This window comes from Vitis riparia, chromosome 7 (genome assembly GCF_004353265.1).
Source record: "Vitis riparia cultivar Riparia Gloire de Montpellier isolate 1030 chromosome 7, EGFV_Vit.rip_1.0, whole genome shotgun sequence".
NCBI lineage: Eukaryota > Viridiplantae > Streptophyta > Magnoliopsida > Vitales > Vitaceae > Vitis > Vitis riparia.
The window spans coordinates 7,025,262-7,045,447 of record NC_048437.1 but is presented as its reverse complement, the minus strand read 5'-3'; the positions used below and the strand labels follow the sequence as shown (position 1 = coordinate 7,045,447).

Here is a 20,186-nt window from a genome sequence, read left to right as displayed (position 1 = left end):
TCATAAGTATCGCGTTGCTTTCACTACCATTGCTTTAGATTTCACTTCTCGCTTTATCATACTTTTGGCTTCCAAGTTTCTTTCTTTAAGACTTTTCCAAACCCTCAAAACTACCAGTCCCACCTTTCTCCTACCTTTCTATGGCCACAACAGTGGCAATGAATGAGTCATATGAGGATTTAGATGGGATTAGCATGAAAGTGGTTAAAATTTCTTAAAGGACGCTTTACCTTGATATGTAGGTAACATTTCTTATGTAACTTAAGCTTTTTCATATATCTATCAAAATCGATATTACTTTATAACAAAGTCAAGCATGAGAATAAAGTCAAGTGTGGAATCATGTAGACTACTGAAACAATCAAAAGATTTGGTAATTATTTTTTAAAATAGTTTAAAAAAAAAAAGTTTTTTAAACTTGTTTTATTTTTTATTTTTTACGTTTTCGTATAATAAAAAAAATGTTTAAAGACCCAAAATATCTTTAACCTATTTTTAACATTTTTAAATATATTTTAAAAATAATTTTCATAGCTAATATTTTATTTTTAATCAGAATACATATTTATACAATTATATTTTAAAACAATTTTTAAAAACACAAATAAAAACAACTAAAAAATATATTTTTAAAAACATTATATTTTCTATTTTTTAAAACACCCTATTTTTGTTTTTAAAAACAAAAAATAGAAAACATTTTCTAATTTGTAAAACTTATTTCCTTTTTCTTATTCAAGAGAACAAAAATAGACCAAGGATTCCTTTTTCTAAGTATTTTAGTGCTGTAAATTCAGCGGATTGCGTTGAAATTTCTCCATCCCTGGTCTATGGACAAAACACACCCACTTCCCACTACTGATGCAACTGGGCATCAAGAATCTCAATGCTGATGAACATTCTGAGCTGTGGAAGGAGATCAGTAAAGGGCAAATAGCAGGGGTAACATCACAATGGTCGTCTCGGGATGCATTCGTAGGACACACACTGCGGTTGTACATCGGTTTCATCTTTGAAAATATAAATATGAGTGATGATTTCCTTTTAAGATTGTTACCAAAGTGCTTGATTATCGCAATAGAGCAAAGTTGAAAAATGATTCTTGCAATGCATCCCTGAATCAATTGGGAGGCTCATGACAACTGGCTTTTAAATTCAAGTGGGGCAAGGACTGAGTGAGCTGTTGGGAACCTTGGCAATACAATGAATGGATGTAATGCATGCTACTTTAGATAATGTTGAAGCCCTACCATTATTCATAATTCCTGCGATTCAAAGCCACTAACTAGAACTTCACCTATGCAGCCAAAAGATAAGCATCCCAGGTCAAATGTGTTACCCGAGAGTTTCTCCTAAGTAGTTTGGAATTCAGAATCTAGCATCACGAACAAATAGTCAAACAAACAAGAGAAAAATGCTTATATGCACAAACTGACACATACATACTATGGTGCTAGCAGAACAACTTCCTTTGAGGAAATCCATCAACAGGCAGCAAAAACAGTGAAGCTAAAAGGCCAGATGAACTTATCATATCCAAAAAAATCAATAAACATCAAAGAGCCTATTATTTCAACCTCTGATAATGCTGGGACTCCCCAACTTCACCTAGCTGACCTGTGTCAATACAGCATGGGCATGCTTGTGAGATCTTTGTTGGAAACTGCTATTTTGCTTCAAAATGACTGACTGATTTTAATTGACCCTTTTTGTTAGTTTGTTTGCTTTTTGGTTTTTTTTTTTTTTTTAATATAAATATTTCAACTTTGTCAACAAATGATTATATTGAAGAAAAAGAGTATGTAGGAAGTAAAACTTTATATGAATATTTAAGGATAAGAAAGAAAGAATCAGAATAAAAGAGAAAAGAGGGGTAGGGATTTTATCAACAATACTTTGCTTTTGATTGATTTCTAATTGTTTTCTTTTTTCCACTATTATATCGTGTCTAAGTGTCCATAGCTGCTATCGAAATTCTTTATAGCTGAGTCACTATATTCTAAAATTTCGAGGTGTAAAGGATCAGATGCCTAGACATAAACACACTTAAAACTAATGCAGAATAAATTTCATGGAACAACTACAGGATGAATTATTAGCTTTGATGATCATATTTTCAGAAATGAAGCACCAACCTACCAAAAATAAAAGTTCATCCAAGCAAATCTAGGCAATAAGTTGAGGTTTCACCAAAATAATTTTCCAAGTATTTGGCATGAATAGCCTTGTCAAATAGCCACACTGAACACATACATGGAAAAAATGCCATTGATTTTGCATAAGACTATACTCCATGCCACTGTGTATGTCAAGAAAGATATCCAAGAAAGACATCTCGTGATGAATAGCATTTTACTTGCAAAAATGCTAAGGTTTCAGCTTTAAGCATCACGTATTGCTGAGCATTCTAATCTGGGGTCATCTCCTCATTTCATGTGCATGCTATCAGTTCCTCTTCCACAACCTCAGCTACATACTGTTAAGCCTTTCTTCCTTTTTAGATCCTTTAAGCACCCCCAATGGAGTCTTATCCCCAAACACAATCAGTAACTTCTCACAGGATTGATCTATCAACATGTTTTCTACATTAACCAAACATACGAAACAGGATTTTCTCATGGAAGCTTTTTCTGATTCTTGTCACTGGTCTATCTTAAATAATTAACTTCATTATCATTGCTATACCATTACAATGATGCTATTTATGACTACCCCAAAGTCCACCTTTTGTTACCATCCAATCCAAATTACCATACAGCTCCTGCAACAAAAGAAGTCCATTGCAGTTGCACACATATAACTCAGCCACAACTGCAATTGCTCACACAAACATCTTCATACATATTTCATAATCAACAAACAATATATAGTTCACATCCAAAAATGGAATAAATTGGCTTGCAAATGAGTGAAAACATCAAAACTTTGGTGCATCTAATAAGTCCATAAGCAAGACTATGATATAAGAATAAGGCATGCTGGTCCCGGTCTGCATATAGGTTATGATTGAGGAGCATGATTTTTCTCCTAAAACATAGGACATTCAGATGTAGGATCTCTCTTATCCATCCAGGTAAGCAAACGAAATATGGAAAAATCCTAGGAAATTCCTAGCTAATTCACATTATGTTCCTCTTATTTAAACATGCATATGACCTGTGAATATTCTTCTCCTTTATCTAATGAGGAGTGGAGAACAAGATGGAAGCTACAAATCATGCCAGAACCATTTTCTCCTTTGTCTCAGTTGTTACATCCAAAGCCTATGTCTGATCAATAACCCATCCTGATTGATTGTAGGAGGCTCAGAAAGGGCAAGATGCTGCATCTAAACACCTATCAAAAGAAAGGGCAAGAAACTATTATGATTTGGAAATACGTTGAAGGCAGAGGGCTTTAGTGAGTTGGTCAGCGCTAGTTTTGTGCTTGAGAAGAAATTGCGAGCATTTAAAGGTGACTTCAAAAAAATGGAACAGAGCGGTTTTCGGCAGTGTCAATTCAGAAAGAGGCTTCTCTGGAGAAAATGAAATTCTGGAATAACGAATTTGTCTGAAAAATCACCCCATTGAGAAAGGTAAATATAGTCCCATTTCTATTCTTGATAGAAGAGTATTATATAAAAGAAAGTGCCAAAAAAAGGGCCCCAAAGCACTTAGGAAGTATACAATGGTTGTCCAAAGGCACAACCAAAAGTATGGAGGGGCTATAAAAAACTACACCCACCCTTAATAAGAATCCAATCAATCAACAAAGTCAATTAAAGACAAAGGACCATCATCTATAAACATCATAGTCCATGACCAAAGATTATTTAAAAAAAAAAAAATGTATTTCAGCCTTTGGTTAGATGGCTCCGTGTATTCCAACGATCTTTTGTTCCTTTCCTTCCAAATTATTCAAAAGATGCATAAAAGAGTAGGTCGCCAAGCTTTTTTTCTGTTTTTAACCACAAAAGGGCCATGTCATCCTAAAAAGGCCTCTCTAACCAAAGAGTATAGCACCCATGACATGCCAAAAAAGGATAACAAGAACATCTTGCATTTCATGAAGGCAGAAATCAAGGATTTTATAGCTTAAGGGGACAAAAACATGAAGTTCTTCCATTGAATAACCAACTACTACAAGAGAGCCAATGTTATAAGCAAGCTTAAAGTAAATGGGATTTGGTTTTCAGAGGAGGCAAATCTGAAAAGTGGAATCTTGAATTATTTTCAATTTCATTTTTGAGAATATCCATCTAGGAGACCTAAGCTAGAGGGAGATCTATTCAAACGCATTGAAAACTCAAATAGGTAAATGTCTTGAAAGCCCCATCATGGAGGAAGAGGTGGTGGCCTCTCTTTTAGAGTTGGGAGGTGATAAGCACCAAGTCCAGATGATTTCTCCATGACATTTTGGAAATGTTGTTGGCTGATAATAAGCAAAGAAGTGATGAAGATTTTTTTTTAAAAATTCCACCCAAAGGAAACTTACAAGAGGAGTCTCGATGCGACCTTCCGGGTTCTTATTCCTTAAAAAGAGGGTTGAAGTTATTAAGGACTTCAAGTTGATTTGCTTTATTGGAAGCCTCTACGAAATCCTAGCCAAAGTTTTGGTGTGGATTCAAAAGGGTGAATAGATTGAAAAAGGGTGATTGCCAAGGTGGTGTCTAAGAATCTGAATGCATTTGTGGAGGACTGACAAATTCTTGATGCAACCTTGATTGCTAATGAGACCATAGATTTGAGAAAAAGAAGCTCTAGAGCAAGCTTGGTAAGTAAGCTAGACTTGGAAAAAGCTTACAATCACATGAAATGGAACTTCCTCCATTAAGCCATGAAGTAAATGGGTTTTGGTCTACGATAGTTGAGGTGGATTCAATTCTACAATTCTTCAATGAGAATGTGATTCTCCAACAAAGTTTTTTTGCAAGCTATAAAGGTTCAAGTCAAGGGGGCTTTGTTTTAGTTATAGACACTTTACATTACCTAATCTTTAAGATAGTTCAAGAAGGTTTTTTAAGTGGCTTTAAGGTTGAGGTAAGGGGGGTATAGGGGTGGAAGTCTCCCATCTTTTATTTGCAAATGATACCCTTTGTTTCCTAAGGACCAATGTTCAACAATTAAAATATTACTGGGTCCTTTATTTTGAGCTCATATTAGGTTTGAAAGTTAACATGCAAGAAAGAAAGATAATTTCAATTGGTGAAGTAGAAGATTTAGACATTTTGACTTCTTTGTTTGGGAGTGAGAGCAAGGTTAGGAGCCTCCCTTCCATTATCTTGGGATGCCATTGGGTGCTTCTCATAAGTCTCTTATGGTATGGGATTTAGTTGAGGAGAAGCTTGAAAGAAGATTAACCCCTTGGAAGAATCAATACTTATTGAAGGGAGAAAGATTGACCCTAATAAAAAGTGCCCTCTCAAGCCTTCCTATATATTTCATGTCCCTTTTGTAATACCCATGAAAGAAAGTAGAAGCTAGAAGAACATTAGAGAGATCTCTTGAGGGGAGTCATTCTAAAGAGAGAAAAATGCACCTTGTGAACTAGAGAACAACCTGTGAAGATAAAAAGGATGGTAGTTTGGAGATTAGAAAGTTGGATTTTCTTAATAAAGCCCTTTTAGGTAGATGGTTGTGGAGATATGCCCTTGAGCCAACAATACATGGAGGAAGATAATCCAACGTAAATATGGAGAGGTGGAAGGGGTTTATGTACTCTAGAAGTGAGAAAAGCTTTTGCTATGAGTTTATGGAAAGCAATTAAAGGTGGATTGGAGAAATTTAGCCATAAGACCTTTATTTTGGTTAGGAGTGACCTCCAAACCAAATTCCAGTTGAATAGATGGATAGGTGAGTGCCCATTGAAGAGGTGTTTCCTCAACTATTCAAGGAATACAACAATAGTCGAGTTATGGGTGGCAAGGAATGGATAAGTTTTCTGTTTTCTTTTTCCTTTTATTGGCACTTTTTTACGGTCATTATATACATCGTGTGTACTTTGGTGTGCCCCTATTTGGCACTTTTCAATACTATTTTGATTTACCTATAAAAAGTGGAAGGGGGAAGGCACTTGGCCCCTCTTGGTCAAAAGACGTATTCAAGATTAGGAGTTGGGAGCTGTAATGCAATTCATGGAGCTCATCCATAGGGTGAGAGTGCTAAGTTAGGGGAGGATGGCTTACTTTGGAAGGAGGAGAAGAAGAGTACGTTCCAAATGAAATTTTTTTATAACTCCTTACACAATAAGAATCAAGTCATCTTCCCTGTTTGGGGCATGAGAGTTTTTTTTTTTGGTGCTTGGGAGGATGTGTGGGATAAGATCCTAACCATTGATATTATGAGGAGAGGATGGTTGATGACCAATAAATGCAGTCTTTGTAAAGCTGGCGGGGAATCTACAAACCTCATTCTTATCTATTACAAAAAGACAGAAAAGATGTACGATATGTTGTTAGCCATCCCCAGGCTTCGATGGGTATTTCCAGATTCCATGAAAGAGCTCCTTCTAGGTTGGAAGGTGAAAGGCATAGACATAAGATGAGAGAGGGAGTGCAATATGACCCCTCTTCATTTTTTTGGTGTGTGTCATGGGAAAGAGTAGTTAAGCTAAAAGAAACCCTTATCAAGTCTATTATGGAAAGATCTAGAATCCCTTTGAGGAAGAATTGTGTTTCTTTATTGGACTTTTATTGATAATTTAAATTGTGGATAGTGGTTGTTAGTTGTTCTTGTAGTTGGTGTCGTTTCTTTTGTGTCTAGGTGGCTCCTCTTGTATGCCCCTTGTGTGCATAGGATACACAAACTTTTTTTTATTGATGCTTTTAATGTATCTTCTTGTTGCCCTACCAAAAAAAAGTATAAAATTTTGACCTAACACAAAGAACAGAACATGTTGCCCTCCCTCCCTCCCTCTCTCTCTCTCTCCTCCCCGCCCCCCCTCTCTTTCTCTCTCTCTCTCTCTCTCCCCATTTCTAATTCATTTCATGCAACATATAGTTTCCTATGACATTGGTTGTCATGAAGTAATAAGCCGCCTTCTAGTATTTAGTTTGATCTAGGATTTTGTAATGCCTTAATACTACTGCAATTAATCTTGTTGAATATAACATGCAGGTGACCAAGAGTATTCAAATATGGCATGTTCACCATGGATATTGAGAAAGTAGAAACCACCATTGCATCACACACTAAAATAATTGGACTATGGAAGGCATGTCAAACAAAGTAGATTTGGCAACTATAGCAGAATGTTTTAAAATATGATATCAACCAACTGAAGGTATAAGTAATGTACATAAACATTAGGCAATTATTCAAGGTAGCCATCTAGTGCAAAATTTAATAGTTTTGAAACTTCCAAACGTTATAATAATAATAATAATAATAAAAAGGCATGTACAAGCACAGTGTAAAGAAAACCTGCGGGAAGCATCATTGATACTCCATACTGTTGAATAGTTTATCTCAAAGGCTTGTTTCTATGGGTCATACATTCCAAATGCAACACTGCCTTGTGGACTTGTAACATGCTCACTACAACATTTCATCTCAGTGTTGTGCCCATTGTATACTCTTAATATCAATTCCTTCCTTCACCATTTCGTAAAGTGGGCTCATTTCTCTCAATTTCTCCACCTGCTGCACCGTGAGTTCCACAGCCCTATCAATTTCAGCCTCTGTGGTAAACCTCCCAATCCCAAACCTAATAGAGGTATGAGCCATATCCTCATCTACCCCCAACGCCCTTAGAACATATGAGGGCTCCAAACTTGCACTTGTGCATGCACTCCCACTTGAAACTGCCACTTCCTTCAGCCCCATTAGCAAACTCTCCCCTTCAACATAAGCAAAAGACAAATTCAAATTCCCAGCATACCTCTTCTCCTTACTCCCATTTACCACCACACCATCAAGTTTTGCCTTGATCCCATTAAGCAGCCTTTCTTGCAAAGCAGATATTCGCTTATCATCATACTCCATTTCCTTCATTGCCAGCTCACATGCTGCCCCCATTCCCACAACCAGCGGTGTTGGGACTGTCCCACTGCGAATTCCCCTTTCTTGCCCACCACCGTTCATCTGCGGCTCAACCCTAATTCTTGGCCTCCGCCGCATATACAGGGCCCCAACTCCCTTGGGCCCATAAATCTTATGCCCACTCAAAGACATCAAACTCACATTCATCTTCTCCACATCAACGGGAATCTTGCCCAAAGCCTGAGCCGCATCAGTATGAAACGGAACACCCAACTCTCTACATATATTCCCTATTTCTTCAACCGGCTGAATCACACCAATCTCATTATTCACAGTCATCACCGACACGAGCCCTGTATCGGGCCTAATCGCGGACCGCATTAGATCAATATCAACAATCCCATCAGACCCTACGGGAAGGTATGTGACCTCGAAACCTTCCTGCTGTAAATGACGGCAGGAGTCAAGAACACACTTGTGCTCCGTTTGCGTAGTGATGACGTGGCGCTTCTTCTCCTTGTAGAAGTGCATGACGCCTTTGACGGAGATGTTGTTGGATTCAGTGGCGCCGGAGGTGAAGACAATTTCCTTAGGAGAGGCATTGATTAGCGCCGCCACCTGCGCCCTAGCCTTCTCCACAGCGAGATCCGATTCCCAACCATAGAGATGAGTCCGGGAATGAGGATTCCCAAAGCTGGAGAGGTAGTACGGAAGCATAGCATCAAGAACCCTAGGGTCCACAGGGGATGTTGCCTGCATATCAAGGTAAAGGGGCCTTCCAGAAATTTTAACCCCTTTCATGTTAATCCCATCTGCATCCTCATACGATTCCTTCGCCGCCGCCGCTGTAGCCGTAGAAAGGTGGCGGAGGCGGCAGATGGGACTGGTAGTTTTGAGGGTTTTGAAGAGTCTGGAAGAATGAAGCCTGGAAGCCATGGTGTGTGTTGGAGCGAGAAGTGAAATCTGAAGCGACGGTAAGTTAATACTTGTGGAGGCTATCACCGCCTCAGCAACGGAGAAGATGGTGATGCAGCGAAATACTTGTGGAGGATAGCAAAAGGACAGTCCCAAATTTGATTGACCCTACTCCCAATCCCAACCTCACCCTAACGCCGTCTTTTTAATAATATCTCTCATATGTTTTTTGTAAAATTTAAAATATTTCCGATAAATATGTAAGGAAGATATGAGGTTTTCCGAAATCCCTTTGATTAACTGGCTCACTAAGCCGGCGAGTATGCTTTAACTTCTGTGTACCGAGCGCGTGTGGAGGATAGGAGGTGTGAATCAGATTCCACTCGTACACTCCAAGTCCTCAACTTGTTTTCCTTGGCTGGGCACTCTTGGATGGGATTTTTTTAATGGGATGGAAGATTTCTAGTGCCCCTAACAAACCATATTTGTAGTGGCTTTAGCATATCTGATTTAATATGTAATAATATTTATTTTTTTTTTGGATTTTTAATTAAAAAACATAAAATTATATTATATTATATATATATTTTTTATTTTTCTAAAATATAAAAATTTATTTTACTTTTTTATTATTATCTTAAAATTTTATCTAATTTACAAATTAAATTTTTTTATATAAATACATATAAAAAAAGTTATTAAAAAAATGGATTTTAAATTATACAATTCAATCAACCCAACCAACTTTAATATAATTTGATCAACCTAAATCTAATATGACCATCTCAAATTCACCTCAGTTTAAAGAAGAGTTTAGAAAAGTGAGGTTGGATTGAGATTGGGTTAAGTACCAGCAGTTAGAGGTTAATTCAAATTAGGTTCGAGTTAGCCATCAACTTCACTAACCCGCCCAAGTTAAGAGTCGTTAGACATTCCACTGGTCCACAACACATTTTGGAGGAGTGGGCCGTAGATGGACAAGGCCCACTAATGGATGGGGCCACCATCATCGTACATGGTCCGTCCCCACAAAAATAGATCTGCCCCTCTCTGTTCCTACCTCTCGTGATGGAAAAGTTTATAAGCGAATGTCCTCAGATGTTCCCATTGAAGGAACACCATGAATTAATGAGTTCAAAGGGGAAAAATCTATTGAAAGAGACATAGAACATATGAACGCTACACAAACTCCAAATGAATGAGCAGGTTTTACTTTCTCCATGCCTTACCAGTTCTGTGCTCTTCACCCTATCGTCTCACATCCTTCAAAAAAAAAAAAAAAAAAACATAGCAGCCACTCTTCCCCAAAAGCTCTAATCTTCGAAACCCATTCAACCCAATGTAGACACTGCCCGGCTCTGTACAGCCATGGACGCAAAAGATCTGGTTCACCAACAAAATTGGGGTTTCTTGAAGAATCAATACTATTTAAGATAAGTAGAAGAAACCCAGAGAAGCACATAGGTTGTCAATGAAGTTGTCACTTCCAAACTCCTAGGCCCTTTAAGTATTGGTGGAATCACAGACACCATCAAGAAGGTTCCCAGTAGCCACGAGAGAATAAAAGCTCCTGCCCTGTACAGACCAATAAATCAATATTTGAGAGATGTGAAATATCTACCACTATAACAACTCAGAGTTCTGAATGCTTAGGGGAGCTACCAGAAACGTCAAATTTAATTTGGATATCCTGAGAATGTGATGATTGTGTGATTGGTGAATGGAGAATTAGAAGATCTGTGAAGTAATGAAAGGGCCTAATAGATATCACAGCACATACCCATAGAGGAAAGCTCGCATTTTGCTCTTCAGTCGATTATATATGAAATATATGGTCGCAATCAGGGAAATGGCCACCTGAAGAGTAGGGCCTTCCTCCGTTGGAAAGAGAACAGTGAGAGCCCCGAGTATTATAAATGCAATTGATGTTTTTATGATGAAGTTCATAGATGGGGTACGAAATCTGCTCACAACAGCCTGGACAACACGGGACTGAGTTACATCCCTAACCTTTTTCTTGATGTTGATTTTTGGGTTCTTCCTCTCATAGAACTTCTGCATTATTATTTTGTCATGGGCAGACTCAATTGCTTCCACACTTGGCTTGTGCACTGCATATTTCTGCACCAGAAAGTTCCTGGCAGCCTGGATTTCTTCTTCAGAAGCCTCCCTGCTAATACCAAGTCTTTTGTATGGGTCTCTTATATTGATTCTGGGAAAGATGGCTGCACTTACAATGATAGTTAAAAAGAGATTTTCAGAGATGGAAACAGCTCATTTTTTCTATTGGCAAGTGAACCAAAATTATAAACTCTGGTCAGAATGAGTAAACCCGAAAAAGATTTGCGAAGTTCAAGAAGTAAACAAACTAAGAAGAAAAAACATGAGTTATGCAAAAGAAGATCATATTGTACTAAGAAGTAGCTTCTAGAAAGTGTGATTAAAATCTGATGAGCTAGGTCTTACATAAGGACTGTGATGTCCCACATCGGATAGGGGAGCAAGTTCCTGGCGCTATATATGTAGAGACTCCTCTTAACCAAGTAGACGCGTTTTAAAGCCGTGAGAGCCCCCTTGGGCCCAAAGCGGACGATATCTACACGGTTGGGTGTGGGTCATCACAAATGGTATCAAAACCGATCCTCGACCCCGGTGTGGGGGTTTGTTTGGCTCCGTAAGGGGTGTTTGTCTATTTGGCCCCGCAATCCCATGGGACACAACAAGGACGTTGTGTCTGCATGAGGGGGTATTTGTGATGTCCCACATCAGATAGGGGAGCAAGTTCATGACGCTATATATGTAGAGACTCCTCTTAACCAAGTAGACGTGTTTTAAAGCCGTGAAAGCCCTTGGGCCCAAAGCGGACAATATCTACACGGTTGGGTGCGGGTCGTTACAAGGACACCAACCAAGGTTTTGGAACCAACATTAATACAAAGCTCTTCAAACATCAACCTAATGCTATGGAACCAGGGCTGTCCAATAACCATATGTCTTGCTTGTTAAATGAGTGGAGAGAGACAAATAGTTGGAACAGTAGCGGTATTCCAAATATTTTGATGAAAGAAGTTGTCATTCCAAAACAAGGGGGTACAAATATGACTATCTGAGCATGCATGGCTCCCAACTCCTTAAGAGATTTCATCTTTTAACCCAATTCAAATAACGCATCACATGTGAAGACCGTTTCTTTTAGGATCATATAAGCTTAGAAACAATAAATCTAACCACGAATATCCAGACACACTCATTTAATCCAGACACACTCATTTATGGGCCACCTTTACTTTACAACTGTTTTTGGCATGGAAAAAAAAATGAAAATGACACAGTTTGATAAATAACAAAAGAAAAAAGAATTAAAAAAAAGAAAGAAAGAACGAAAAAGAAAAAGAAAAAGACAACAACAAACAAACAACCAAAACAAAACAAAAAAACCAGAAAGGAAAAAAAAGAAAAAACCAAATAATGAATCCTGAAACAAGTGTATGGGCATGTACACTGTTTTCATTTTAGGAAATGGGAATACTACCAAACAAGATCCTTAGATTTTCAACTTGAGCCAAATGAACATCAACAACATAAAGCTCTTAGCCATGCAAGCAAAGAAATAGCTAAATCAATGTCGCAAGATGGTCATCTCTAAGATGCATCTCATATACAGAAACCTAATACGATCATCTTTTCCTTCCACTCAAAGGTTGGCCAAATGAAAATGCATGGTAAAGAACTGAATATGCATCTTTAATAAGATATTATGAAATGAAGTAGAGACATCAATCAAGCATGAAATAGTGCAGAAAGTAAATTTTACCAGTTGGGTCATTTGCCATGTTGCTGTAGGAAGAATCCATTGCACACTTGATCAAGTGAGTTCTTTGTATATTACATCTCCGCATCGAACCAGTCCAATAATTTCTGCATGTGGAAAGAAAATAATGATATGTTAAACACCACAAGAAAGTTCAGTGGTTGGAGATAATCAAAGCTATACCTTTCTAGACCAAATAACTCCATGTTTTCTCTGGATTTCCTAATATTTAGAAAATCAGGAACTTGCCTGGTTAGTGACCAGGGCTCCTGTGCAGGTTTGCGGAGACGATATATTGATGGACTACTAGCCAATCCACACAGAGTCATCTCTAAAGCAAACAGCTGGCTGTTGTCACACTGCAAACCTGGTTTAATACACAAGCTATATGAATTGACACTCGAACAGATAATTCGATATTGGATTAAGAAAATGGCAACTTAAATCATTTTCATAAACTTGAAAATAGAAATTATTATGACAGGCTTGTCTTTGCTGTGAAGGTGATTTGATGAGAAGAAAGAATGTCTCAAAAAGTTATCAGCCCATGGCATCTAAATTCCGTGGAACAACACACAAATGGGTATGAGTAATACTATTTTGAGTCCTTGACAAATCTCGCTCAAGAACAATCAAGCCAAGAAAATAACCCCATTCAATGAATCCAACTATCCACAATCGCATTTTTTTTTTTTTTTTTATGGCTAATGCCTTTTAATTGGTGGACAATAGTACTTATTTGTTGGTTATCTTTGGCCATGGGATGGACACAATGTTCAAGCTTAGCTCTGAAAACCACATTTTCATTGCATCGTTTATCATAAATTGACAATGCTCAGAGGAGATTGCTTTAAGGCTTTTACCAAATGTGAAACCACCTCTTTTATGCTGGATTATTGCTTCATATCCAATATAAGAAAGGAAGAGTTTAATGTGAAGCAGAGAAGAATGCCAAAAAGGAGGGACAAAAGACACCCATAAGAAGAAGAAAAATGGAAATAATCACAATTCGGGAAGACAATCTCCCAAAAAACTGACTAATATCTGTCATTGTTAGCGAGAAACCCCAAGTGGGAAGCATGCTTAGTTCCAAAACTAATGAATTTCAGAACCCAATTGCGTTTGGAATCCCATGGAAATTCAATGGGTCTACCTGAACTCCCAGCATTCTGATCGGACCCAGTAAACCAATTAATACTCCATCAAAAGGTGAAAAACTAAGGGCATTTTCGAAACAGAACAAGTTAACTCATTTCTACATTTCTATTCTATGGTGGCATGGAGCTGCTTCCATATTACCCAATTGAAATGTTAATTTTCATGGCACATCTCCTCAATGTCTTTCAGCTATCTTCACCGGTTAATCCTAACACTAAATTTTGCATACGAAAACAAAATGAACTTGAAACACGAAAGCAGCAAAAATTGAAGTCGAGCAAAACGGGAAAAAACATACCTGGTTCAGAGACGGAGAACGAAGGCTTTACCTATGTTGCTATAGATAATCGCAGCCCTGGGCTTGGCAAAAACGCAGAGAATGGGTGGAGTGAGGGAATGCAAGAGCCGACTCTGACAATGCCGACCCTATACACAGGAATGCTTTGCTTTCTTCATCGCTTCTAAGCTTTCCGGATTTGTTTGCGGTTTCCTTACCCAAGTCCGGATGGGCCGGAGCGCAGCGCAGCCGTGATTCAGAATAAAGGCCCACTCAGCTAATTAGTCAGGTTTGGGCCTCAAACGTGTCTCCTTTTTCAATATTTTGGCCCAGTGTAACACATGTTTTTTTCATCCTAGGGATGACTTAAAAAATTTAACTTTTGATACTCTTCATTACATATATAAATAAGAATGAAAAGGAAATTAGAGAAAACCTGGGCTGGCTTGTAATTTCCAGAAAAGATAGAACCTAGCCAAAACCCCCTATAAAGAGTGGCTTTAACGCAATAACATGTCTCAGTCTCCCACTCTCCGTTAGCCCTCTATTGATCCAACGGCAAGCAGCGAGCGCCACTCACTACTCTGCTACTGAGTACTGAGCACAGCGCAGCCTCCTGCAATGGAGCTCTGCACTACTCGCGCTTTCTCTAATCTTCACCACCGCACCCTCTTCAATCCTCTCGCAAATCGTCTCCGATGGAAAACAACATCTATCCCCTTCAAACAATCTCCAATCTCTCGAACCAGTCAGGTTTGTGCTTTGCATTATACATTTATTATAATCCGAACCCTACCTTTCTCTACGCATACATTTTTTGTCCATCTGATGCGGTTTCTGTAGTTCTGTTCACCAATGTCTTTTTCTTAAAACCCTAAGTGTACAAACATTCAGGGTTTTTAGTTGGTGTGCAAGTTTTGAACTAGATTGGAGCCGGTAGGGCTTTATACGGCTGGGGGCTTGTACTGTGCCATTAGTGGGTTTTCCAGAACCCTAAATAAATGACAGCTAGGTTTTGCGGTTGATGCAGAATTTTTAGTCCAGATCAGAGATCGTTGCGACTTTATAAGGCTGATGAACTCATACTGTTTTGTGGCTTAGAATTTCCTTCCGATCCCATAAGCATGGGGTGGACATATGTGCTTATGGTTTGATTTTCATTTATCTTCGAAATTCTATTATAGTCGTTATTAAAAATCAATGGCAACAGACCAGGGATCTTCTCTGAAAATCGGTTCTTATATTGTCTGGGCGGTTATTGATTGAGATTTTCTGACATTTGGGATTGGGATCAATTAGGATTGGAAATGAAATATGCATTGATTCGATGCAGCTTCTCTTTTTAACTGAAGGCAGAAATTCAAAAAAAATAATAATATTAGGTCGTATAGTTTCTGACTAGTATATCTGGTTTCTGTATTTCTTCTTGATGCTGTTACTATCATTCATATCCTGGTCTTTTACATATATTTGTGGTTTGCGACCCATGGGAAAGTAAGATGGATCCTGAGATGCATCTGAGGCTTTTTTATTTTCCATGATTTATAGTGCAAGCATCTTGTATGTGAGTTGCGCATTTTGTTAAGCCATCAATGCAATAACTGTTTGTAATGTATTTTTTGTGCATGAGGTGTCATCCTGCCATTACAGTTGGCAGTAAATTTCNGGAGTGGGCCGTAGATGGACAAGGCCCACTAATGGATGGGGCCACCATCATCGTACATGGTCCGTCCCCACAAAAATAGATCTGCCCCTCTCTGTTCCTACCTCTCGTGATGGAAAAGTTTATAAGCGAATGTCCTCAGATGTTCCATTGAAGGAACACCATGAATTAATGAGTTCAAAGGGGAAAAATCTATTGAAAGAGACATAGAACATATGAACGCTACACAAACTCCAAATGAATGAGCAGGTTTTACTTTCTCCATGCCTTACCAGTTCTGTGCTCTTCACCCTATCGTCTCACATCCTTCAAAAAAAAAAAAAAAAAAAAAACATAGCAGCCACTCTTCCCCAAAAGCTCTAATCTTCGAAACCCATTCAACCCAATGTAGACACTGCCCTGCTCTGTACAGCCATGGGCGCAAAAGATCTGGTTCACCAACAAAATTGGGGTTTCTTGAAGAATCGATACTATTTAAGATAAGTAGAAGAAACCCAAAGAAGCACATAGGTTGTCAATGAAGTTGTCACTTCCAAACTCCTAGGCCCTTTAAGTATTGGTGGAATCACAGACACCATCAAGAAGGTTCCCAGTAGCCACGAGAGAATAAAAGCTCCTGCCCTGTACAGACCAATAAATCAATATTTGAGAGATGTGAAATATCTACCACTATAACAACTCAGAGTTCTGAATGCTTAGGGGTGCTAACAGAAACGTCAAATTTAATTTGGATGTCCTGAGAATGTGATGATTGTGTGATTGGTGAATGGAGAATTAGAAGATCTGTGAAGTAATGAAAGGGCCTAATAGATATCACAGCACATACCCATAGAGGAATGCTCGCATTTTGCTCTTCAGTCGATTATATATGAAATATATGGTCGCAATCAGGGAAATGGCCACCTGAAGAGTAGGGCCTTCCTCCGTTGGAAAGAGAACAGTGAGAGCCCCGAGTATTATAAATGCAATTGATGTTTTTATGATGAAGTTCATAGATGGGGTACGAAATCTGCTCACAACAGCCTGGACAACACGGGACTGAGTTACATCCCTAACCTTTTTCTTGATGTTGATTTTTGGGTTCTTCCTCTCATAGAACTTCTGCATTATTATTTTGTCATGGGCAGACTCAATTGCTTCCACACTTGGCTTGTGCACTGCATATTTCTGCACCAGAAAGTTCCTGGCAGCCTGGATTTCTTCTTCAGAAGCCTCCCTGCTAATACCAAGTCTTTTGTATGGGTCCCTTATATTGATTCTGGGAAAGATGGCTGCACTTACAATGATAGTTAAAAAGAGATTTTCAGAGATGGAAACAGCTCATTTTTTCTATTGGCAAGTGAACCAAAATTATAAACTCTGGTCAGAATGAGTAAACCCGAAAAAAGATTTGCGAAGTTCAAGAAGTAAACAAACTAAGAAGAAAAAACATGAGTTATGCAAAAGAAGATCATATTGTACTAAGAAGTAGCTTCTAGAAAGTGTGATTAAAATCTGATAAGCTAGGTCTTACATAAGGACTGTGATGTCTCACATCGGATAGGGGAGCAAGTTCCTGGCGCTATATATGTAGAGACTTCTCTTAACTAAGTAGACGCGTTTTAAAGCCGTGAGAGCCCCCTTGGGCCCAAAGCGGACAATATCTACACGGTTGGGTGCGGGTCGTTACAAGGACACCAACCAAGGTTTTGGAACCAACATTGATACAAAGCTCTTCAAACATCAACCTAATGCTATGGAACCAGGGCTGTCCAATAACCATCTGTCTTGCTTGTTAAATGAGTGGAGAGAGACAAATAGTTGGAACAGTAGCGGTATTCCAAATATTTTGATGAAAGAAGTTGGCATTCCAAAACAAGGGGGTACAAATATGACTATCTGAGCATGCATGGCTCCCAACTCCTTAAGAGATTTCATCTCTTAGCCCAATTTCAAATAACGCATCACATGTGAAGACCGTTTCTTTTAGGATCATATAAGTTTAGAAACGATAAATCTAACCACAAATATCCAGACACACTCATTTAATCCAGACACACTCATTTATGGGCAACCTTTACTTTACAACTGTTTTTGGCATGGAAAAAAAAATGAAAATGACATAGTTTGATAAATAACAAAAGAAAAAAGAATTAAAAAAAAAGAAAGAAAGAACGAAAAAGAAAAAGAAAAAGACAACAACAAACAAACAACCAAAACAAAACAAAAAAACCAGAAAGGAAAAAAAAGAAAAAACCAAATAAAATGAATCCTGAAACAAGTGTATGGGCATGTACACTGTTTTCATTTTAGGAAATGGGAGTACTACCAAACAAGATCCTTAGATTTTCAACTTGAGCCAAATGAACCTCAACAACATAAAGCTCTTAGCCATGCAAGCAAAGAAATAGCTAAATCAATGTCGCAAGATGGTCATCTCTAAGATGCATCTCATATACAGAAACCTAATACGATCATCTTTTCCTTCCACTCAAAGGTTGGCCAAATGAAAATGCATGGTAAAGAACTGAATATGCATCTTTAATAAGATAATATGAAATGAAGTAGAGACATCAATCAAGCATGAAATAGTGCAGAAAGTAAATTTTACCAGTTGGGTCATTTGCCATGTTGCTGTAGGAAGAATCCATTGCACACTTGATCAAGTGAGTTCTTTGTATATTACATCTCCGCATCGAACCAGTCCAATAATTTCTGCATGTGGAAAGAAAATAATGATATGTTAAACACCACAAGAAAGTTCAGTGGTTGGAGATAATCAAAGCTATACCTTTCTAGACCAAATAACTCCATGTTTTCTCTGGATTTCCTAATATTTAGAAAATCAGGAACTTGCCTGGTTAGTGACCAGGGCTCCTGTGCAGGTTTGCGGAGACGATATATTGATGGACTACTAGCCAATCCACACAGAGTCATCTCTAAAGCAAACAGCTGGCTGTTGTCACACTGCAAACCTGGTTTAATACACAAGCTATATGAATTGACGCTCGAACAGAAAATTCGATATTGGATTAAGAAAATGGCAACTTAAATCATTTTCATAAACTTGAAAATAGAAATTATTATGACAGGCTTGTCTTTGCTGTGAAGGTGATTTGATGAGAAGAAAGAATGTCTCAAAAAGTTATCAGCCATGGCATCTAAATTCCGTGGAACAACACACAAATGGGTATGAGTAATACTATTTTGAGTCCTTGATAAATCTCACTCAAGAACAATCAAGCCAAGAAAATAACTCCATTCAATGAATCCAACTATCCACAATCACATTTTTTTTTTTTTTTTATGGCTAATGCCTTTTAATTGGTGGACAATAGTACTTATTTGTTGGTTATCTTTGGCCATGGGATGGACACAATGTTCAAGCTTAGCTCTGAAAACCACATTTTCATTGCATCGTTTATCATAAATTGACAATGCTCAGAGGAGATTGCTTTAAGGCTTTTACCAAATGTGAAACCACCTCTTTTATGCTGGATTATTGCTTCATATCCAATATAAGAAAGGAAGAGTTTAATGTGAAGCAGAGAAGAATGCCAAAAAGGAGGGACAAAAGACACCCATAAGAAGAAGAAAAATGGAAATAATCACAATTCGGGAAGACAATCTCCCCAAAAACTGACTAATATCTGTCATTGTTAGCGAGAAACCCCAAGTGGGAAGCATGCTTAGTTCCAAAACTAATGAATTTCAGAACCCAATTGCGTTTGGAATCCCATGGAAATTCAATGGGTCTACCTGAACTCCCAGCATTCTGATCGGACCCAGTAAACCAATTAATACTCCATCAAAAGGTGAAAAACTAAGGGCATTTTCGAAACAGAACAAGTTAACTCATTTCTGCATTTCTATTCTATGGTGGCATGGAGCTGCTTCCATATTACCCAATTGAAATGTTAATTTTCATGGCACATCTCCTCAATGTCTTTCAGCTATCTTCACCGGTTAATCCTAACACTAAATTTTGCATACGAAAACAAAATGAACTTGAAACACGAAAGCAGCAAAAATTGAAGTCGAGCAAAACGGGAAAAAACATACCTGGTTCAGAGACGGAGAACGAAGGCTTTACCTATGTTGCTATAGATAATCGCAGCCCTGGGCTTGGCAAAAACGCAGAGAATGGGTGGAGTGAGGGAATGCAAGAGCCGACTCTGACAATGCCGACCCTATACACAGGAATGCTTTGCTTTCTTCATCGCTTCTAAGCTTTCCGGATTTGTTTGCGGTTTCCTTACCCAAGTCCGGATGGGCCGGAGCGCAGCGCAGCCGTGATTCAGAATAAAGGCCCACTCAGCTAATTAGTCAGGTTTGGGCCTCAAACGTGTCTCCTTTTTCAATATTTTGGCCCAGTGTAACACATGTTTTTTCATCCTAGGGATGACTTAAAAAATTTAACTTTTG

General features: G+C 38.3%; 3 protein-coding genes across 5 annotated transcripts; all 3 read right to left on the bottom strand.

The window, feature by feature from the left end:
* Positions 1–7,219: 7,219 nt before the first annotated feature.
* Positions 7,220–9,055, bottom strand: LOC117918880 (cysteine desulfurase, mitochondrial). The gene has a single exon (XM_034835842.1). The coding sequence runs from the start codon at positions 8,892–8,894 to the stop codon at positions 7,530–7,532; it is 1,365 nt and encodes a 454-aa protein (XP_034691733.1). The 5' UTR covers positions 8,895–9,055; the 3' UTR covers positions 7,220–7,529.
* Positions 9,056–9,962: 907 nt separating this feature from the next.
* Positions 9,963–14,294, bottom strand: LOC117918835 (protein CHAPERONE-LIKE PROTEIN OF POR1, chloroplastic-like). 2 transcript variants are annotated; one of them, XM_034835762.1, is made up of 5 exons: positions 14,141–14,294; positions 12,868–13,051; positions 12,688–12,791; positions 10,654–11,098; positions 9,963–10,448 (listed from the first exon to the last, which is right to left on the bottom strand). In XM_034835762.1, the coding sequence occupies exons 2-5, from the start codon at positions 13,011–13,013 to the stop codon at positions 10,298–10,300; spliced, it is 846 nt and encodes a 281-aa protein (XP_034691653.1). In that variant the 5' UTR covers positions 13,014–13,051; positions 14,141–14,294; the 3' UTR covers positions 9,963–10,297. The 2 variants fall into 2 exon arrangements, with proteins under 2 accessions (XP_034691653.1, XP_034691654.1); XM_034835763.1 differs by having other exon boundaries at positions 12,934–13,051.
* Positions 14,295–15,954: 1,660 nt separating this feature from the next.
* Positions 15,955–19,977, bottom strand: LOC117918946 (protein CHAPERONE-LIKE PROTEIN OF POR1, chloroplastic-like). Of its 2 annotated transcripts, none has more exons than XM_034835941.1 (5): positions 19,824–19,977; positions 18,553–18,736; positions 18,373–18,476; positions 16,609–17,053; positions 15,955–16,403 (listed from the first exon to the last, which is right to left on the bottom strand). In XM_034835941.1, exons 2-5 carry the CDS (start codon positions 18,696–18,698, stop codon positions 16,253–16,255), a joined length of 846 nt encoding a protein of 281 aa, XP_034691832.1. In that variant the 5' UTR covers positions 18,699–18,736; positions 19,824–19,977; the 3' UTR covers positions 15,955–16,252. The 2 variants fall into 2 exon arrangements, with proteins under 2 accessions (XP_034691832.1, XP_034691833.1); XM_034835942.1 differs by having other exon boundaries at positions 18,619–18,736.
* Positions 19,978–20,186: the final 209 nt, after the last annotated feature.

Bases quoted from the DNA above. Each gene is read 5' to 3' on its own strand.
- LOC117918835 (XM_034835762.1), bottom strand. From the start codon at position 13,013: ATGACTCTGTGTGGATTGGCTAGTAGTCCATCAATATATCGTCTCCGC. The intron at 11,099-12,687 runs GTAAAATTTACT...TTGTAAGTGCAG, and splicing joins CATGGCAAATGACCCAACTG to CCATCTTTCCCAGAATCAAT. The intron at 10,449-10,653 runs GTATGTGCTGTG...TGGTCTGTACAG, and splicing joins ATGCGAGCTTTCCTCTATGG to GGCAGGAGCTTTTATTCTCT.
- LOC117918946 (XM_034835941.1), bottom strand. From the start codon at position 18,698: ATGACTCTGTGTGGATTGGCTAGTAGTCCATCAATATATCGTCTCCGC. The intron at 18,477-18,552 runs GTATAGCTTTGA...TTCCACATGCAG, and splicing joins GAGTTATTTGGTCTAGAAAG to AAATTATTGGACTGGTTCGA. The intron at 17,054-18,372 runs GTAAAATTTACT...TTGTAAGTGCAG, and splicing joins CATGGCAAATGACCCAACTG to CCATCTTTCCCAGAATCAAT.
- LOC117918880 (XM_034835842.1), bottom strand. From the start codon at position 8,894: ATGGCTTCCAGGCTTCATTCTTCCAGACTCTTCAAAACCCTCAAAACT.